The 18,940-nt window shown below is 31.4% G+C and overlaps 3 protein-coding genes across 3 annotated transcripts; 1 reads left to right on the forward strand and 2 right to left on the reverse strand.

Moving 5' to 3' along the window:
• Nucleotides 1–4,994: 4,994 nt before the first annotated feature.
• On the reverse strand, nucleotides 4,995–10,905 carry LOC112681151 (alpha-soluble NSF attachment protein). The gene is made up of 5 exons (XM_025551416.1): nucleotides 10,563–10,905; nucleotides 8,475–8,671; nucleotides 7,791–8,056; nucleotides 7,556–7,729; nucleotides 4,995–5,593 (listed from the first exon to the last, which is right to left on the reverse strand). The coding sequence occupies exons 1-5, from the start codon at nucleotides 10,652–10,654 to the stop codon at nucleotides 5,444–5,446; spliced, it is 879 nt and encodes a 292-aa protein (XP_025407201.1). The 5' UTR covers nucleotides 10,655–10,905; the 3' UTR covers nucleotides 4,995–5,443.
• A 227-nt stretch (nucleotides 10,906–11,132) lies between these two features.
• On the forward strand, nucleotides 11,133–13,261 carry LOC112681158 (translation initiation factor eIF-2B subunit epsilon). Its single transcript, XM_025551422.1, has one exon. It carries the CDS (start codon nucleotides 11,280–11,282, stop codon nucleotides 13,179–13,181), a length of 1,902 nt encoding a protein of 633 aa, XP_025407207.1. The 5' UTR covers nucleotides 11,133–11,279; the 3' UTR covers nucleotides 13,182–13,261.
• A 420-nt stretch (nucleotides 13,262–13,681) lies between these two features.
• LOC112681167 (zinc transporter ZIP13 homolog) lies at nucleotides 13,682–18,732 on the reverse strand. The gene is made up of 7 exons (XM_025551431.1): nucleotides 18,389–18,732; nucleotides 17,716–18,147; nucleotides 15,398–15,499; nucleotides 15,101–15,327; nucleotides 14,916–15,036; nucleotides 14,673–14,828; nucleotides 13,682–13,967 (listed from the first exon to the last, which is right to left on the reverse strand). Exons 2-7 carry the CDS (start codon nucleotides 17,951–17,953, stop codon nucleotides 13,792–13,794), a joined length of 1,020 nt encoding a protein of 339 aa, XP_025407216.1. The 5' UTR covers nucleotides 17,954–18,147; nucleotides 18,389–18,732; the 3' UTR covers nucleotides 13,682–13,791.
• Between the last annotated feature and the right edge of the window lie 208 nt (nucleotides 18,733–18,940).

Genomic DNA, 18,940 nt, shown 5'->3' on the forward strand with positions numbered 1-18,940 from the left:
CATTACCTACAGCTCACGTTCCTGTTATAATGATAACATATTATAACGATAGACTAGTAATTTATATTCTTAATTATTTATACATTTTTTAAATAAATCAATGTATTATATTCAAAATTAAATACGAGCCATATGGGGGGGGGGCGAATGCCCCCTTTCCCCTCCTCCTCAAATACGCCCTTGTATCGCGTACGCATCAGCCCAGTTACGGATAAACGGTCGATCGTGCCGGGCTCGATTCCCGCTACACCGCCGTTGACTAACACGCGGCAGTAACGACTAATAATTGTGATTTTTTTCTCGAATCGCTTGCCGGTTATGGTTGTTAGCCCGTGCAAAAGCGGTTTGGTTTAGTCGTAAGTCACGTGTTTCAATTTCAATTAATAATCTTTAATCCAATGTTAAACCAAACGACCGGCGATTAATTAAAAAAAAAAAAAAAACTAATTAAAACTCGAAATTCCTCAAGCTGCAGTTCTCGGGCATGTATACCACGCGCATAATACGCATAATAATCTTCGGCCGTCCCGAGAATTATGCACGACGCACTTAACCTGCCGCACCGTTTAATTTATGTTAATTGACAATTACTTCCGAGACCGTGGCAAAAATATGTAATGTAACCGTGACGCATATTAATTGCCGTGCTCATAAGGGTACGCGCGCGCGTATACACGTATCCATACGTCGGAAATCCGTCGGAAAATCAATGTTTGCACGGGCCACCCCGTGTCTGCAACAACGCGATGTGGACTAGATGCGCGCGTCGCTGCGTACCGTTCTTAACGTACGGGTAACCTACCCGGGTGACGGAACCTTCCCGCCCCCGTGGGCGCAACTAGAGCCCAAATACTGGTGGTGCGGAAATCGCTGAAAATTTAATAAAATGGTGTTTGACTGCGATCACTATGGATTATTTTGAACTTATTTTGAACATTTGAACTCGGTGCTGCTAAAAACCCTATAGTTGCGCCCACGACGGAACCACAAGGACGGCAGCGTGCGGTTGATGTACGGGGGCACCGTGGCTGTTGTTACGTTTTGCTATTATTCGCATCGTTCGAAAAAGGTAAGTGCACGTGTGGACGTAAAAAAAAAAAAAAAATGAAATATACTACACCCAATCGATCATCGATTAGAACGTGCCAGTACCGGCGAATTGAACGGAACTGTACACTTCCGAACGGTGATTCTTTATCGTCGAAATCCGACATCGCTTCAGCGGGGGTGTTCGTAGCAAGCGCGCGGCATTCGATTTACCAAATAAACCAACGTGTTCAAAATTCTGAGCCCCAGTTGGCAATCAAATGTTCAACTATTAGTTTCGGCGATTCGACAAATGTTTGAACTATCGTTCGGATTTATCAATCCGTGTTCCCCCCCCCCATCTAAATTCGCACTCGTTTAGCGTATATATACACATGCAGCGAAACGTATGTAATTAGTGAATTAGTTTGTAATTTTTTTTCAGAAATGTTAAGTAAGCACGTGTGTATAAAATTAATGATAACGTTTAGATTGCATTTTTAAATCTATCGAGAGAAGTCGGAAAAATTGTTGATTTCTACGGTTAAATGTATATGGTTGTAGTATATACGCGAGCCTGGACATTTAACGAGTTGATAAGTTAAAAGTTAAGTTGATTTAAATTATTAACTTGACTTATTGCATTACTGGTAAACCAACTTAAATTATTAACTTCACTCATTTCCATATATGTTAACTTGAAATTAACGTATTATTTTTTTAATTTATCCCAATTAAATTAATTATGATTTTTAAGACCAGAAAAATTTAATTTATTTTTTTTAAAATACTACATTCTATAACAAGCTCATGATAAGGTCGTCGTAAAGTTTAGTGGGGCCTGTAACAACTTAAAGTATGGTGCCTATATAGTAACAAACCGACGGTGGTTATGGGGTTAACAAAAAAAAAGCAATGGATGTTGTGGTCACCAAAAATTTGGGGCCTGGGCCAAAATAATCCCAAAACCCCCCTCTTGACTAAACGCGAAATATTTGTGTGAAACCGATAACATTCGAACACTATTTGCATGCACACTTATCGCTGCGTAGGAAGTAGTAGGAAATATTATGTACATTTAACTATAAAGTAATATTTTTCTTCCTTTCGATTGGACAAGAATTTATTGCTTTTTTGATATTACCTATAATTATTGTTAATGATATCAAACATGTCATTTATAGCAAAATTTCGTTATTTCCGTTATATTATACGATGTTTTCCGAGTTTCAGTAAAAGTAGGTTATAGATATTAAGAAATCCAAATTTAAACATTTTCAAATAATTTATTTACAATAATTTCATTCAAATAAAAACTGTCGATTTTATTTATTTATTAGCTACCCTCATTTTATTTATTATTTTATTATTAATTTTTTTTTGTTGATTATTATATAACTTATAGTATATAACTTAATATACGCATTCTACATTTATTAGATAAAATACGGTGAAATTAGTAAATTTGACAACGTTGTATACAATTTCATACGCAATCGTGTTTATTTATTTTTCTTAGCCACCTTTTTGTTACCCATTTACAAACGTACGCAATCGTGTTCTATCCGAATTAATATTCCGATTTAAGCGATAAAAAAAAATCACAAGTCATTCGATTTATATTATAGGCGTATATTTATTTTCAAATTATTTTTGAAATCGCGACATTGAATGAAACTGCAAGTTTACCTTCGCCAAACTGTTGATGCTGCAAAATCTTTAAAGAGGTCAAAATCTGTTCGTTACAGGGCAGTGGCACCAAAGTCCATGTTTTTGTTTAGCAACCGTCATACATATAAAATTTGCTTAATTTCAACCAAATAAAATACGTGCACCTATGTTCATATCTATTTAGTTTTATTGCACATATCACATTGATCCGGAAACGACCTCAAACACGAACTACAACAGTAAAATTTTTCATACGAGTGAACTTATCCAAAGGATATTTGTGCGGTAATCAGGATAATATAATATGTAGGTATATAGTCAGTCGTTACGGACAATGCGCACCGCAAGGCGGTCTACAATCGTAAACATTTCGCTGAATAATATTCGTAAAAGCGTTGCGCGAATAAGAAATAAATTAATAATATATACAGTGAGTATAAGCAATAAATTTCAAGGAGGATGCTGAATATTTACGTTAGTTAGAACGCGACCACTACAAATATCAAACTTTCGTAGAGAAAAGATGGTAATTTATATAAAGTATAATATATAGAGAGGTTGAAGTGGCTCTAAATAACCGAAGATATTTAAAATATGATAAATATTGATTCTACACGATATATGTCTTGTTAAATATATAAAATTTAATTCATACATTAGTACAGTTTTCATAAGAACAAGTGTGTGTGTTAGGTATAATTATTAAAAATACAATTTTGTTTAAAGAAATATTTTATTTCCATTATTCCATAACTGCTTCAACCACTAATAATTAACAGTACAGAAAATTCAGTATAATGTATAACATTACAGAAATCTTTAAAATTTTAATTTTAAAAATTAGCTTGCAAGTATTTGTCAAAATGATCAATGTTGACTAATGATAAACTATATTTAACTAGTTTAAAACTATGCAATAGTGCTATTAATTTATCAAGCCTTGAAAATTAAAAACACCAGCTATATTAAATAAAAACTGAAGGAAAATAACCAAGTTTAAAAATCTCATATTGAGCACAACAAATTTGTATATAACATAAAATTCGATAGTTGATGCAAATTCCTAATCAGCATCTTTAAGAATTAAGTCAAAAGAGAATGAAATAAAATTAAGTTAGAAAGAAAAGTAACATGTCGAAAACAAGCTTAAAATTCTATCGTTGAACTTTTTTGGGAATTGTAGTAAGTATATATAGTTGTATAAGAAAAATATCCGTCAAGAGCACTAAATGGATATGTATTTATACACACAAATCTCTGCAGACACAAGCAATATGTAAATAATAAATATTATATCATAGGTAGAAACAAAAAACTTTACAATGTAAATCTTACTTTCAGTTACATATATTAAAATAAATATTTTTTTAATATATATTTTATGGACACAATCACTAAACATGGAAAAGTTTTGAACAGAAATACCAAAGGAAAGCAATGAGTTAAAATATTATCTTTTCATTTTGTTTGAAGTTATAAAATATCTGAGAATTAGTCTAAATCATAATATCATAGTAGTGATAAATTATCATGTACAAATGAAACAGAAAATAATGAAAAATGCACTCGAGTGCATAATATATTTAATATATAATCAATTAAAATATTTTAAAATTTCCCATTATTTCTAATAACCTTGTGCAAGAGATACCAGTACATATAACCCTATAGTTTTAAATATATAATAAGGAATAATGAAAATGTTAAAACAGTATATGGTAATAATATAATTGAAATAACTATTTTCGATTCAAAATCCTATGACACTAAATCAAAAAAAAAAAAAAAATAATAAAATAAAAATATTTACACAATTACAATAATAATAACATTAAAAATTTAAAAAACATAATAAACACCGTTGATAGAGTCACTAATAAAATTGAAACAGTCATGTAATTTAAATATTAAAACAAATTCTGAGGCAAATTACGGATAAAAAAAAAGTCTGTAACAATATTCTATTTACATGAAAACAATTAAAATAATAAACATTAACAATATTGTTTGATGGTTAGAATATAATATAATATATGATATTAGTAATACAAATGATTTAAACTTGTCTATAGCTGCACACAATAAGCCTATGCTTTAAGTCGCTATACAACATAGCTCCTCTAAACATTCTACAGTACAATATTATTATATTATTAATATTTGCTGTTCAATTCCAACATGTATATTTGATTCATATATGAAATAAGTTATGGTAAGTACCATTAAAGAAATAAAAATATTATAATCAACCAATAACTAACACATAGATCTCTTTTCTTTTTAAATAAAACAAAATATGTAGTTTCTCAAGTGCTTAGTCCATATGCAGGAAATTGTATCCAACAGACGTAAAGCGCTTTTAATTAATACATAGCTATACCAATAATAACAAGCAACACCATGATATCAGTATATAATGTACATAAAGGTATTTAAACTAAGTGTTATGTATTATAAAACACTAGATGAGAACATTTTATAACAAATTTACTAACACAGAAAAATGTCTTAACTTTCAAACCTAGGTCCCCATTTAACAAGATTTTCAATATATGAATAGCATTTAACAAAACAACAATGTGCAAAAAAATTGTTACATAATATTTAAATCTTATTTTTCAACAAGTTAGTTTGCATAAGGAATGGAAATATATACAAATATTTACCTTACATTTTTTCGTCTTTTCTATGAGAGTAAATTTATAAATTAGGAAATTTAAAAATATGTACTTATTCATAAACTAAATTAACGTAAGTCTGGTGTGTCATTCACCAACTTTTTAATGCGCAATAATATTGTTGTGTACCACTGGTCCAATCGTGATATTGAATCGTAATCTTTAACAGCTTCAGTGAATCCATCAGCATTTTGTTCTTGAATATGATTTAGCAACACCTAAATAAAATTATATAAACAAATTATTTTTAGATTAAAGTTGGAATAATTTTACTTAAGTTAATATAGTAAACATATTTCAAATAACATATAAAATTGAAAAAATTAGTGCTCATGAGATCAGTGCGTAGTAATTTAACAAGTAAAATCAACTATTCATAATATTTATTTATATGGTGTTGAGGATTTAAATATGTTCATTCCTTTTTTTATATTTAAATTATGTAATTATTCAAATACTGATTTTTGGAAACGTATATGTACAAAAATACTATATTTCTCAATACATGGATTTTTTTGTACTTTTTAAGAAATATCCTATGACAATTTCAATCTTTAATTTTATAAAAAAATTTCCAATATTTTTTCTGGAATTTTAGATTTTAGAACTTTAGATTAATACATTTAAACCAGAATTATTGGAGTTATTCAAATTTGTTGAGGATTAGATAAAATGTCCTTAATTTATTCTTGACTAATTTATTAGTATAGAATTGTATAGTAATCATTGTCATTTTTATATCAAACAATTTAGTAGAAATATTTTAGGGGTAATACAATGAGTGCAAGGAGAATGTGAATTTACAAAATCCAACAACTCCTGACTGGTAATTATCAAATTTATATAATTTATTTATATAATTATATAATTTTGCATAATTTTGAAGCTATCATATAGAAGACATAATAGCCAAATTATTAAATAAATTAAAACAAATTAATGCTTAACCAGAATATAAAATAAACAATTGTATTGCAAATATATATATATATATATATAAATATACAATCTGGTCCATGCCCATTTAGTTGGTCATTAAACATTTTTACTTGTAATGAAATTATCTTGTATGGTTCTTAGTACTGTGTTTAGGATTTCTTTTGTTTCATTTATATTTTCTAGCTGATCTGGCAACGCTTTGCTATTGCTACATTTTTCATAGATATATTGTTTTGTTTTAGTAATTTTTTTTAATTTTAGACACTTTTTCTAAATAACATAGACATCTCGTAAGGTAATAATAACCTACTTTGTGTGTCATTAATGCATATAATACGATCTTTTTTTAAATATTTACTTAAATAAAATTAAATACTTTTTAAATATATTTATTTATTTTATTTAATGAAATCCTTAGATTAAATAATATTTTTTGATTTCAAACCATTTGGTAATATAATAAGCTGATTTTCCAGTTTACCTGTTCTTGATAATCCCACATATAACTGTTCACGTGAGAAACACTTAGATCAATACCAACATATTGAAATATATGTCTTTGAGCCTTATTAATTGTAATAATGCACAAAACTTTAATGGGAAATAGAAGTCTCTTAACTAGAAATGTAAAATAGGAATCATAATTAAACGGGATATTAAGGTAATTTATCCTGCTGTACAGTACTGTACTGTCAACATCACAGTAACATATTTAATGATGGAGTAACAAAAATACACATTTTAAAAAATACATACATTTTATTTTAATATTATTTTCGGATATCCAATCAATTTTCCCAAGTTATATTAAGCATTAAAATCTTTCCCAAGATGAGACCAATTATAAAATTAATAAGTAAAAAGAAAACAAATTAATTTAAAAACAATGCAAAAAGTTAGGCCATGAAGACCATGGTTTGAACTTGAGATACTGAGATCTAAATTATTTATCAAATTTCAACTTTTATTATTGAAGTTTTAGTAGGGATCCCTAATTTTTTTTAATAAATAAAGTTTTCATTTTAATAATTTATTAATAAATATAGCTTATGTTACTCAAGGATAATGTAGCAATAGTGAAAACATTTTTGAAATCAATCCAATAGTTTTTGAGATTTGCGAACAAACAAACTCTGTTTCTTTATATAATAGTAAGATAGTTCATATAACAAAATAAATATTAACTTTCAAACTCATGAAAATTAACTCTGTCTTAAAAAACAACTAAATAGATTATTTACCTGAAGTAATTTGTATTCTCTACTATCTTGAAATGCTGGATACCGTTCAATGTATTGATTCATTGCCAATTGAGCATTAAGTACATCAACACATAAATGACATAATGCTGCTCGAAAGTAATATTCTTTTGCACTGTACTTCAACAAGGAACTGTCCAATGATGTCCCAGCAACCTATAATTTAATTTATTTCAATTTATAGTAAAAATCAATTTTTATGTAATACTTTTCATACCTCTTCGTATATCTGAATAGCTCGACTATAGTCTTCGAGTTGTGCTGCATACTGTGCCACTTTGAGTTTGCATTTGTTTGCTGAACTCTTGCTTTCTTCAGCCATAAAATAATCAGCAGCCTTCTCGTAATTGTTTATGGCACGTTCTAGATCAACAGCTTCAGTCTCATACATTTCTGCTATATTTTGATGTTGTTTGGCAGCCATTGTAAAACGACCCATATCTGTATATATATCAATTGCTTTTTCCAAACATACTGCAGCTTCTGTAATAAGAAAAAAACAATTGTTTAAGGAGTTGGATGAAAATCAAAATTATAAGACAGTTATAGCCAATAGTAGTAGTATTATAAAAATAATTTAAAGCCATATAGTGCTTATATAAATATTAATAGATTAAAATTTTAACATAACACACAGAAATATTTATAAAGTTTATTTGAGATTAAACTCAGTGCACAAACATTTTTTCTTCTTCAAATTTCAGCTTCAGTAATTAAATATATTAAAATCTCAAACTATATATTATTAATTAAATTAAAAAAGGACTAAATATTTTAATAACCCTATGAAATGAATATAAACTAAAAGAACTGAAAACATAGAACAGTGTTATTTAAACTTATTATGTATATTAAACACATATATAGTCATCTTTAAATAAATATTATCATTTATATTTACCATTCGGATCTGTTTTTTTATAGCAATTTGCAGAGTCTACATAATTTGTAGCAGCATCATGTTTACGACCTGATTTAGAATTAAGCTCAGCAGCCATACAAAATGCTCTACCAGCTTGTGACCACTTTTTTGCCATCTTAAATAAATTAGCAGCACGTTGATAGCAATCAATTGCATCTTCTACCTTAGAAACATTTCTAAAAAAATAATTTAAAAAAATAATTAGATAGTATATTTAAATCAATTGCAATAATAAAACACAAAATATAAATTAGTAAATAGTTAATATTCATAAATCTATATATATATATAAATACTTAGTCTGGGGTATTATTATATTTGTAACATACAACCAGTTTCAAATTAAAAATTTATATACTATAAAGCAGTGTTTCCCTATAACTGGAGAAATGTAACTGCCTGATGCAACTGGTCGACAGTTGCGACCAATAAAAAAAAACATCACTACCCAATTTATGGGTCAAGACCCATAGGTTGAGAAACACTGCTATAAAGTATAGAAAATTAATTTTAGATTGATTAAGAATATTTTCAATTTCAAATTTCGAACATATCTAAATGGTAAATAGTTTGGTTTAACATTTGAACACTTTGACCCATCACTACAAAACACAAATATAGGTTATCTACATAATTTTTTTATATAAAACTTAAATAATGATAAGTCATAATACTTAATTAATAATATAAATTATAAAACCATTGGTGATAGAGTAATGATAAAATCTCTACTCATGCATAATATATCAAGAATAGTTATTAAAATCATTTTTTTCTCTTGATTTATATAAAACCATAATTTGTTATTTTGTTTTTTATACCTGACATTTTTAAATTGCCCATTCTTAATAATAAAATTCAGATTAAGTATTTGAAATATTAACTAATATAAAATATTTAAAATAAACCATGACATTGATATGTTGTCATGTGTTAATTTATGACACATAACTTGAGTACTCATAAATATTTTGATAAGATTAGAGCATTTCACATTCGATAAAAAAATATATAATACATCTTCAATGGGATGCAAAATTTCAATATTAAATAAGCAATAAAATCATCAAATAGTTTAATGGAATAATTTTGAAAACTTAAAAATTGTACACTATTAAAACAGTTAACATTTATAACCATCCTTAAGTACTAATATAAAATCTTTGTTTTGAATATGAAAATAGACTAAACATTTAGGATTATCCTTATTAACATTTTTTTCCCCAGAGTTTACTAATAGATTTTATTTCAATAATGCCTTAAAAAGTACAATAGTAAATTATTGCAAATGGAATAATGTTTTAAAGAAAAATGAGAAAATATAAGAACAATGTTATAAAGAAAACAATTACATTGATTTACGCAAGGAATAAGATAAAGAACATGACCTACATCAATTAGCTAATAACTATTGTAGCACTATAACTGAAATACATGCATGCATACTGAAATATTAAACATGTAAGTACCAAAAATGGAACAAAGGTTAAGGAAATATTAGGAACCTAATACCTATCTAATTAAATTTAACATAGTATTTCTAAGAGTGAAAGTTTTATGAAACATGATAACAAAGCAACTGAAAGATGGATCAAAAATATGTTAATATTTAATAAGTATCAAATTTTAAACAGTTCCAAATTCAGGATACAGGTGTTTGATAAATAGTTAAAAAGGAGAACATAGCATTATATCGTAATGACAAATAAAATATTATTTCCTAGTACGTGTGATATACTCATAATTACGTTATTGAAATTGATTTCTTATGCAACAGTAAAACTAATTACGACAATTTGCTGGAGGAGGGGGGGCATGATGTTCTGATGGGATGGTCAGTCGCAGAATAGATACAATGAATCTATTTCGCATGTTGGTGACCGACTGGAGTTAGTTTGGGGAAACCGTGGGGAGGGTAACGGTCGTGGGGACTTATAATACATTTAAACAAACGAGCAAGTGGCCCCCCAAACACGTTTTCGACCACGGAATACCATTTCCGCACCCGCCTACCAGGTTGGAAATACTCATGGTGCACAACAGTTTTCGACCTTGCGGTCCACTCACCCGAACAACGACGAAAAGAATCCCTTGGACGAGTTGAGTTTCTTGTCCGCTTCGGACATCAGGGCCATCGCTTTCTCTTCGTTGGTAGACATCGCGTCAAAGCTGGTTACGGGAACGGGAACGGTGATGACGAAAAAAGAAAAATACGTACGCACGAACAGTCGAAAAATTTGGTTTCACTTGGGCCGATACTGGTTTCCGCGCGAGTTGTTTACCTCACGTGGCGCGTATTACGTTTCGCTCGCCGCGTAATAACAGTGAACGTCGAACGGATCAATCGTATTCCACGATAATAATAAAATAATAATAATAATAAAACTTTCGCCGAGCAAACTACTATCCGAAAATATTGATAAAATGATTATATCGCAACGTCACGAGAGAGCGCTGCTACTGATACGACACAGTAAGGACAAGGTGTTGCCGGCTCCGCGGGACGTCCGGGCGTGCGGCAACACCGCGGTCCATTACGTCGTTATCGGACTGGGACCGCGGTTATCAGCCCGCCCCGCATCACTACGCAACGTCCGTGGATCGCGCCACGTTATCGTCCATCGTGTTAACGGTTATCAGTGGTTATCACGCCGTCGCGACCAGCTCATAGAGTAATAACTCTATGGACCAGCGACACAGCGGGTCTTGTTCGCGCGCTGTCGACAGTCCCTCGGTCGCGGTCTCCTCGGCCTTAAACGATCTTTTGGAACCCGTTCCACAGCCATGAGCAGCAAAGTGGAGAAGCAGGACGTGCTGCAGGCCGTGGTGGTCGCTAGTTTCTTCCACAAGAATTTCTGGCCCGCCGCCGGCAAGGACGACTCGTGCCTGGTGCCGATGGTCAACAAACCGCTGCTCTACTACACGCTGGATCTGCTTGAGTCGTCTGGCATCGTGGACGTGGTCTTGTTCTGTTCCAGCTGCAGTACGGATCGCATTAAGACGTTCGTCCGTGACACCAGCTTCCACCGGCTGAACGTGACTTACTCCAGTTCCGACACCTGCCGTTCGTTTGGTGACGTACTCAGGCACCTGGACGCCTGTGCTCTGATCAGAAACGATTTCGTGCTACTCTGGGGCAACGTCATCGGCAAGCTGTCCCTGTTGCCACTGGTCAAGCAGTTCAAAGAGCTGCGGCAAAGAGACAAGGGTGCAGTGATGACATTGATTTACCAACAGGGTAACTCGGACACTGGTCAGACGCTGGTGCTGAGCTCCGACTCTCACAGAGTGCTATTTCACAACAAAAGCCGGGGCAAAATCAATCTACCCTTGGAGTTAGTGCTCAATGAAACGGTCCAAATCAGACGTGACCTCCTCGAGACCAATATAGCCATTTGTTCTACAGCCGTTCCTCCATTATTTGCTGATAACTTTGATTTTCAGACAAAAGACGATTTTGTTAAAGGGCTGCTCATTAATGAGGAAATTCTGAATAGCACGCTCTATGTACACATTATTGACAAGGGATACGTTAATGAAGTCTTTGACTGGCCATCATATCAAAAAGCCAGCCATGACATTTTACACCGGTGGAGTTATCCTCAAGTTCCTGAGATCATCGATAAATACAGTTTACGATATGGTAATGTTTATTTTGGGGAAAATTTAAAGCTGGCCCTAACTTGCGATGTAGGTAATGATACAGTTATAGGATCAGACTCTATTTTTGGAAATGGCACATCTATATTTAAAAGTATCATTGGAAAAAATTGTAATATTGGCAATAATGTTGTTATAGAAAACTCTTATCTATTTAATGGTGTTAATGTCAAAGATAATTCCGTCATACAATATTCAGTTATTGGTGAAAATTGCTTAATTAAAGAAAACAGTACAATAATAGACAGTTGTATCCTTGGCAGTAATGTTGTAATTGAGTCAACTACAGAGTTGAAACAAAAACAGTTATGTAGTTCCAACTTCAATAACAAAATGATAAAATTGAGTCCTAAAGCTTACGTGTACGATGCTGAAAATGATTCAGATTCAGATGGTGAACAAGAAACTAGTGGTTTGAGATATCATAAAAAGTCTTGTTCAAGTTACAGTTATTCTTCATCAGATAATGATGATACAGCATCAATCGTTGCATCTATACCTGATGATACATGCATGTTCTACTCTGAAGTTGTGGACTCGTTGATTAGAGGATTTGAAGATCATGTGCACTGCGATAATCTTATACTAGAAATTAATTCATCACGATATGCATATAACATCAATTATAGAGAAGCAAATTTCCAAGTGATACGAGCTATGTTAACATTGAATAATAAAGCTGAGCTCAAAGCTCTGAACCAGGTTCGTTATTACGCACAACTGCAATCCCAGCTTGATTACTTTATGCCAGTACTGAAAAATTATATTAAAAACATGGATTCATGTGAAGATTGTTTATCAGCAATTGAAGATGTAGCCAAGTGTGAAGATATGCTCAACACAGTAGTAGTAAAGGTAATTCATCACTTGTACGATATGAACGTATTGAGCGAAGAATCAATACTAAAATGGCATCAGAAGGATGAAGACGGTCCATTTTCAAAGATTATAAGAGATAAAACTAGCAAACTAGTCGAATGGCTAAAAGATGCAGAAGAAGAAACAGATTCTGATGATAGTTCATAATTTTTTTTCATATAAGTTAATTAATAATATGTTTGTACAACACAATTTAAAATATATATTTAATATATATTTATAAAAAAAAATACAAATCTTGTTATTTGTTCCTATCGTAAGAACACGTTAAAATATACATTGTAAGTAGTAAAATAAAATAATTATAGTTTTTTTTATACATTTTCAAAACAAATATATATATTTACATAACATAAATCTAATATGGCTTGATAACAAAAATACATTTTTTTTATTCAAAACTATAAAAAAAAAAATGCAATATTGATAAAAAAAAATCAACAATGCACAGCCATTAAATTGATTAACCACAGAAGTGTATTGATAAACAATAAAGTAAAGAGAAAAATATTATGTGCTTGTGTCTTGGTAACATAAGAAAGTTATAAATTTTGCTTTTTACATATGAGTACAAAGTATGACATACGGTAGTTATCATCAAGAATAATACGAAACATAAATATAATACCTTAAAAACAACTTAAAAATAAGTGGTACATAAATAATGTGATCAAAGAGTTAAAAAAATATAACTATAGTCTTTTGTAAAAGGGGATGTGGTGAAGGAGTGGGTCAGGAAAAAATCATACATCAGTGGTCATTCGAATAGATGAGACATAACGTACATGACTAAAATTCCAGCTAATATCAACGTAAATTGTTTAATCGATTCTCTTGGGTTCTCCTCGAGTAAAAGTTCAGGCAGTACGGTGACTAAAGATATATGAAGGAAACCACCGGCTGTAAACGGCATAATCCAAGATGTCTTTGCCTCTGAAACATATAACAAAATATTTGTCATCATTACACAATACTCGTTTTTTTAATACATCAACATGAACTTTGAACAAACCCTCTAAAAATAATAATAAGCAGTACATAGTTATTAATTTCTACTATAAAACCAACATTTTTACACAGAATATCTACATTTAATTGATACAATAAATTATAAAATCGAAAATCTTCAATTTAAAAAAAAAAAACCTCATAGTCAACATTAAAATATAATATAAACGTTTCATCATTAAAAATGATTTAACTAATGGCACAATAATACATTTTATAAAATTGTCATAAACGAGGAAAAGTTGAAAATCAATCAATGGTAATATTTTGATAATATAAAAACCTCATTTTGTGAATAATTTCAAATACAAGGTGTAATCATTACTTATGATTTCATAAGTGTAACGTACAAATAAGAAAGTATGACATTTTCTAAAGAAAATAGTTAACACTTTATAATTAAAATAATAAATCTTAAATGTATTCTTTATTTCACATCATTCATTTTTGGCACTTTTTCTTAGTAGAGAAATGTACACGTATTTAGAATGCTTTGTGGAAAAGTTACTTTTAATAAAGTAAAAAAACATGTTTTAAACATTTATAAACATTTAAACAAATTGGTTCAAGCTTTTAAATTTTAAATAATACAAATGGAATATAATAGTTATGAAAATTAATTTGACTCACCCACGTCACCAGAAACTCCACTACAATAAATGGCAGTAAGAGCTCCAAATATGCCAGCAGAAGCTGTATATACTTGAGCACATGCAGCCTGCCAACGATTGAACCCAGACTTTAAGAGAATAGCAAAATCGCCAACTTCATGCGGAATTTCATGAACTGAAAATTAATAACACATTAAACACAAACTAATAAACAAAAACCAAAATAAAAAAAATAAAATTATAAAAATATTTTGCTTATTACCCAATATTGCTAATGTAGTAAATAACCCGACTCTTGGTGATATGAGAAAACTTCCTCCCAATGCCAAACCATGAGTGAAATTGTCAATGCAATTGGCAAACAAATTTAAATACCCGCTGATCTATAACAATAAAATACTTATATTACTGTATTCAATAGTTCAACAGTGAAAATGTATAACTCACTTGTATGTGGTTCTTTGCTTTATCCAATACACCATTATTGCAGTTTGTTACTTTTTTTAGATCTTTAAGGTTGTTATTGATCAAATTTGTGTTAGGAGACACTATCTTCTCAATAGATTCATTTATATCTTCATCGTCTGATAGCGAAAACAATTTCTCGACTACAATGAATACCAACAATCCAGCTAGCACCCACCAGCCATCACGAATCCAATTCCCATATCTATCTATAAAAAAACAAATAAGCAAAAAAGTAATTAGCTAGTAATATTTACAGACTTGTACTGTAAGACTTACCCTTAGATGAGATCCATACTTCGGGCAAAACATGTAAAAATACATCACCCAACATACCTCCAACCGAAAAACTCAACAGAAGACGTAAATGTTTACTTCCAGCTAAAAAGGAAAGATTGATTTTAATATTTTAAAAATTTTGCACATTAACACACTTAGGCACAATACATTTTAAAATCATAAAAATTCAACAATAAATATGAGAGGTAAATGTAATTTAATTACCATACTTTTGTATCATAATTTGTTTATTTTACATGACTATGCTTTACTCATAAATATATATTTAATTATAATTATGCAACTTATGAAGTTTAACTTAGTATAGAAATAGATTCGCTATAGGTAATATGATTGTATAATATAGTATTTTCTTGTATCTTTAATGGGTTTTTTCCTGTAGAAATAATATGTTCAAAAATAAAATTATTCTGATATGGCCTATAACCCAAGTTGTAAACAATAACCATATATTGCGTCTGAGCAAGTAATATCTCTAATTTAATAATAAAAATAAAAATTGAATTATTTAAAATCTTCTAATAAAACATTTAACTTAAGAATAAGTTATTAGTATTTAATACTACTTATAATTAATTGGATATATTTTAAAATAATTATTTAATTAATATTGTGTGTTCATACGTCTGTATAAAAACAAAAATGAGATATGCAAATTATGATGCATTTTAAAATTACATTAATAAAACAAATTTGAACAGTAGCAGCTGTAGTATAATTAATTTTCTAATTACTATTCGTGTCAAAATTAGAATACTGAACACTATATATGGTTATAAATTATGAATTACTAATCACTGCAGCTAAAACAAGAGCCAGACATTTATTGACAGCACACAAATATCTTGTTATTGTATCAACCTTGTAAAATGTATTTTATCCTGACAATGTTATGGAGATAAAGTAAGTATAAATAGAAAAATACAATTAAATAAATGCTGTTGCTTTAAAAATATTTAAGAATGAACACTTTATAATAAGCAATATTTCATTAAAAAATTATATAAAAATGAAATCCATGCTACACAGAGTAACAAGTAACTGAAATTCACAAACTGAGTTTCTCTCAGTTTATTAACTAGTTATTGATATGACTATTTATCAATTGTGTTATACAGTAATTAATTACAACTATATATTAGGTACCAACCAAACAGAATTCATAATAGTATGTACAGGCTAAGTTGTACGACAATCTTTTGATCAATGACAATTACTTCATACTAGGTTTTAATTACACGGCTGAATGAATACAGAATTGGCTAATATTGTATTGATTGATATGCAACGTCTAAACCATTGTTCATCTATGCTACTGACCCAACCAATAAATGACATACCTACTATGATTTCTATATAATAGTGACTGATTAGCAAAAACTTATCCAGCAATATGGATAATTAAAGCAAAAAAAAAAAATTAATTTTCAATGTAATATTTATTAAAATTAAAAAATTAAATTAAATGATCTTAACCATTATACAGGATGTATTTTTAACGAAAGTATATCTAATTGTAAACATGGTCTAACCTATAGACATGCACAACTGCCAATCAGATTCAAGGCTAACTAGAGGGTCTTGAACATTAATGCTAAAGTTCTTTGTTAAGTTAGTTTGTTTGATAGTACCTGAAATTGTTCGTATAACAAAATGTATGCAATCAATAACAAAATAAAAAATTAAATCTAATATAAGACGTCAGTTAAACACTATAAATAAAAATTTATTTTACTTTAAAAATAAATATTAAATACTAAAACAGATAAAAAAAAACATTTATCGATACATTGGATTTGCAAAATTTGTTTAATAATTGGTTTAAATAATTAAATTTTTAGAAAAATCATTAGCTCAACCAATGATCAATCAATTTAATGGTATTTTTAATTATTATGTAACTGCACCCATTAAACTATATAAAATAAAAACTATATAATGTGTTTAGCACACAAATATGCACAGATATTATGATTAGCTACAATAATTACACTATTATTACAACTTTTTTAACACCTGGTATCTATTTGCAGTATAATAACTAGATGTTTTATTTGCAATATTATTGTGTACATATGAGCCGGGTATATAAATTGTTAAAATATTTACAAATCATTTATTAGGTTGATGAATTAAACGTGAATTACATCATTATTTTATCACAACTAGTGACATGATTATTAATATGTCAACACTAAAACAACAGAGTTAAAATAATCTTATATTTCTGATATCTTATCAATAACGAACATTTGTATTTACTTTATTACAGTGCATAGTTGGACTTGAATACTTACGGCCAGTTTTTAAAGAGATTGAGTCGTCCACTGGCAAAACGAGAAGTGGAAACAGCCCGCTGAGGCCTACAATGATAGACCCTACCACGGACATGATGACTGGTTGATACTGTGTCGAGAAGAACATTGTAGCAGCCGTTCCCACAATATTCGAATAGCAATTGCCAAACAGGCCATGGCCGAAGAGCGTTGAGTTTTGGATGTTGTACACAACAGAAGCCGTTTGATACGCACTCATTTCGTCGGCGCAGCGATTTAACCGGCTGCAGAAGGATGTGTAGGAAGGGACGTTTACGAGTATCGCAGCGTCTCTGCTGTCGTGAACGTCCAAGACTGCTATGAATGTTTCTGACACCGCACAGCAATCTCAATGACAGCGTATAGGCTGTCGAGTTGTTTTTTTTTTCTTTTCTGTTTATCTGCTCACTTCACCTGTACCGACGCGGGAACAATAAAAAAAAAAAAAAAAATGAAAATAACAATTAATAACCAATAACGACAAGAGCCGAGGCCAGAACGCTAATCTGAAACGCAAATAAACAGTTCACAATCGTCCGTCCCTCCATCTACGTCGCATCACTCGCTCTAAGGAGCCACTCGGCAACGGTCGCGCGCGCGGTGAGCCCTCTTCGACTGGTCCCGCGATGCGCGCTTAACGCGCGCCGCCGCTTACCTGTACTCTCAGGGGTGTAGGATCAGCGACATCGGTAGCACTCAGCGGGCGACGCGTCAATGGCGCGTCTGGCACGTCCGCCGCGGCGGGTTCGCATGACCGTGGTCGAGAGCAGCGGGGATGGAGGGCACACGATTGACCGCGAGACGGAGACGACACGAGCACGTGCGAGCCGGGGGTACGAGACGGATCGCTGTTGTTGTTGTTGCTGCTGTTGGTGTGCACGTGAACACAGTGCGAACGGAACGGACGACGAGCGGGTACTGTCTACGGGAGCGTTGTCGGACGACGGATTCCGTTCGACGGCGGTGCGCAACGAGCACGGGGAGAACGACGGTGTGTGCGCGCGCGCGCGCGCGCGCGCGCGCGTGATAGGGCCCAAGGTCAACGCGCAATCAACGTGAGAAACCGACCGGCGGGTGGCGGCGGCGGCGCGACAGGAAATAAACAAACACGACAAAGCGTTCGCCGCCGTCGCGCCCTTCTTCCCCGTCGCTCCATCTAGCGGTGGTCATATCGCGCCCGCCACAACCGCTAACCTGCCGCTCACCG

The sequence above is a fragment of the Sipha flava genome, unplaced genomic scaffold (assembly GCF_003268045.1).
Source record: "Sipha flava isolate LNK unplaced genomic scaffold, YSA_version1 101_pilon_pilon, whole genome shotgun sequence".
In the NCBI taxonomy this organism is placed as follows: domain Eukaryota; kingdom Metazoa; phylum Arthropoda; class Insecta; order Hemiptera; family Aphididae; genus Sipha; species Sipha flava.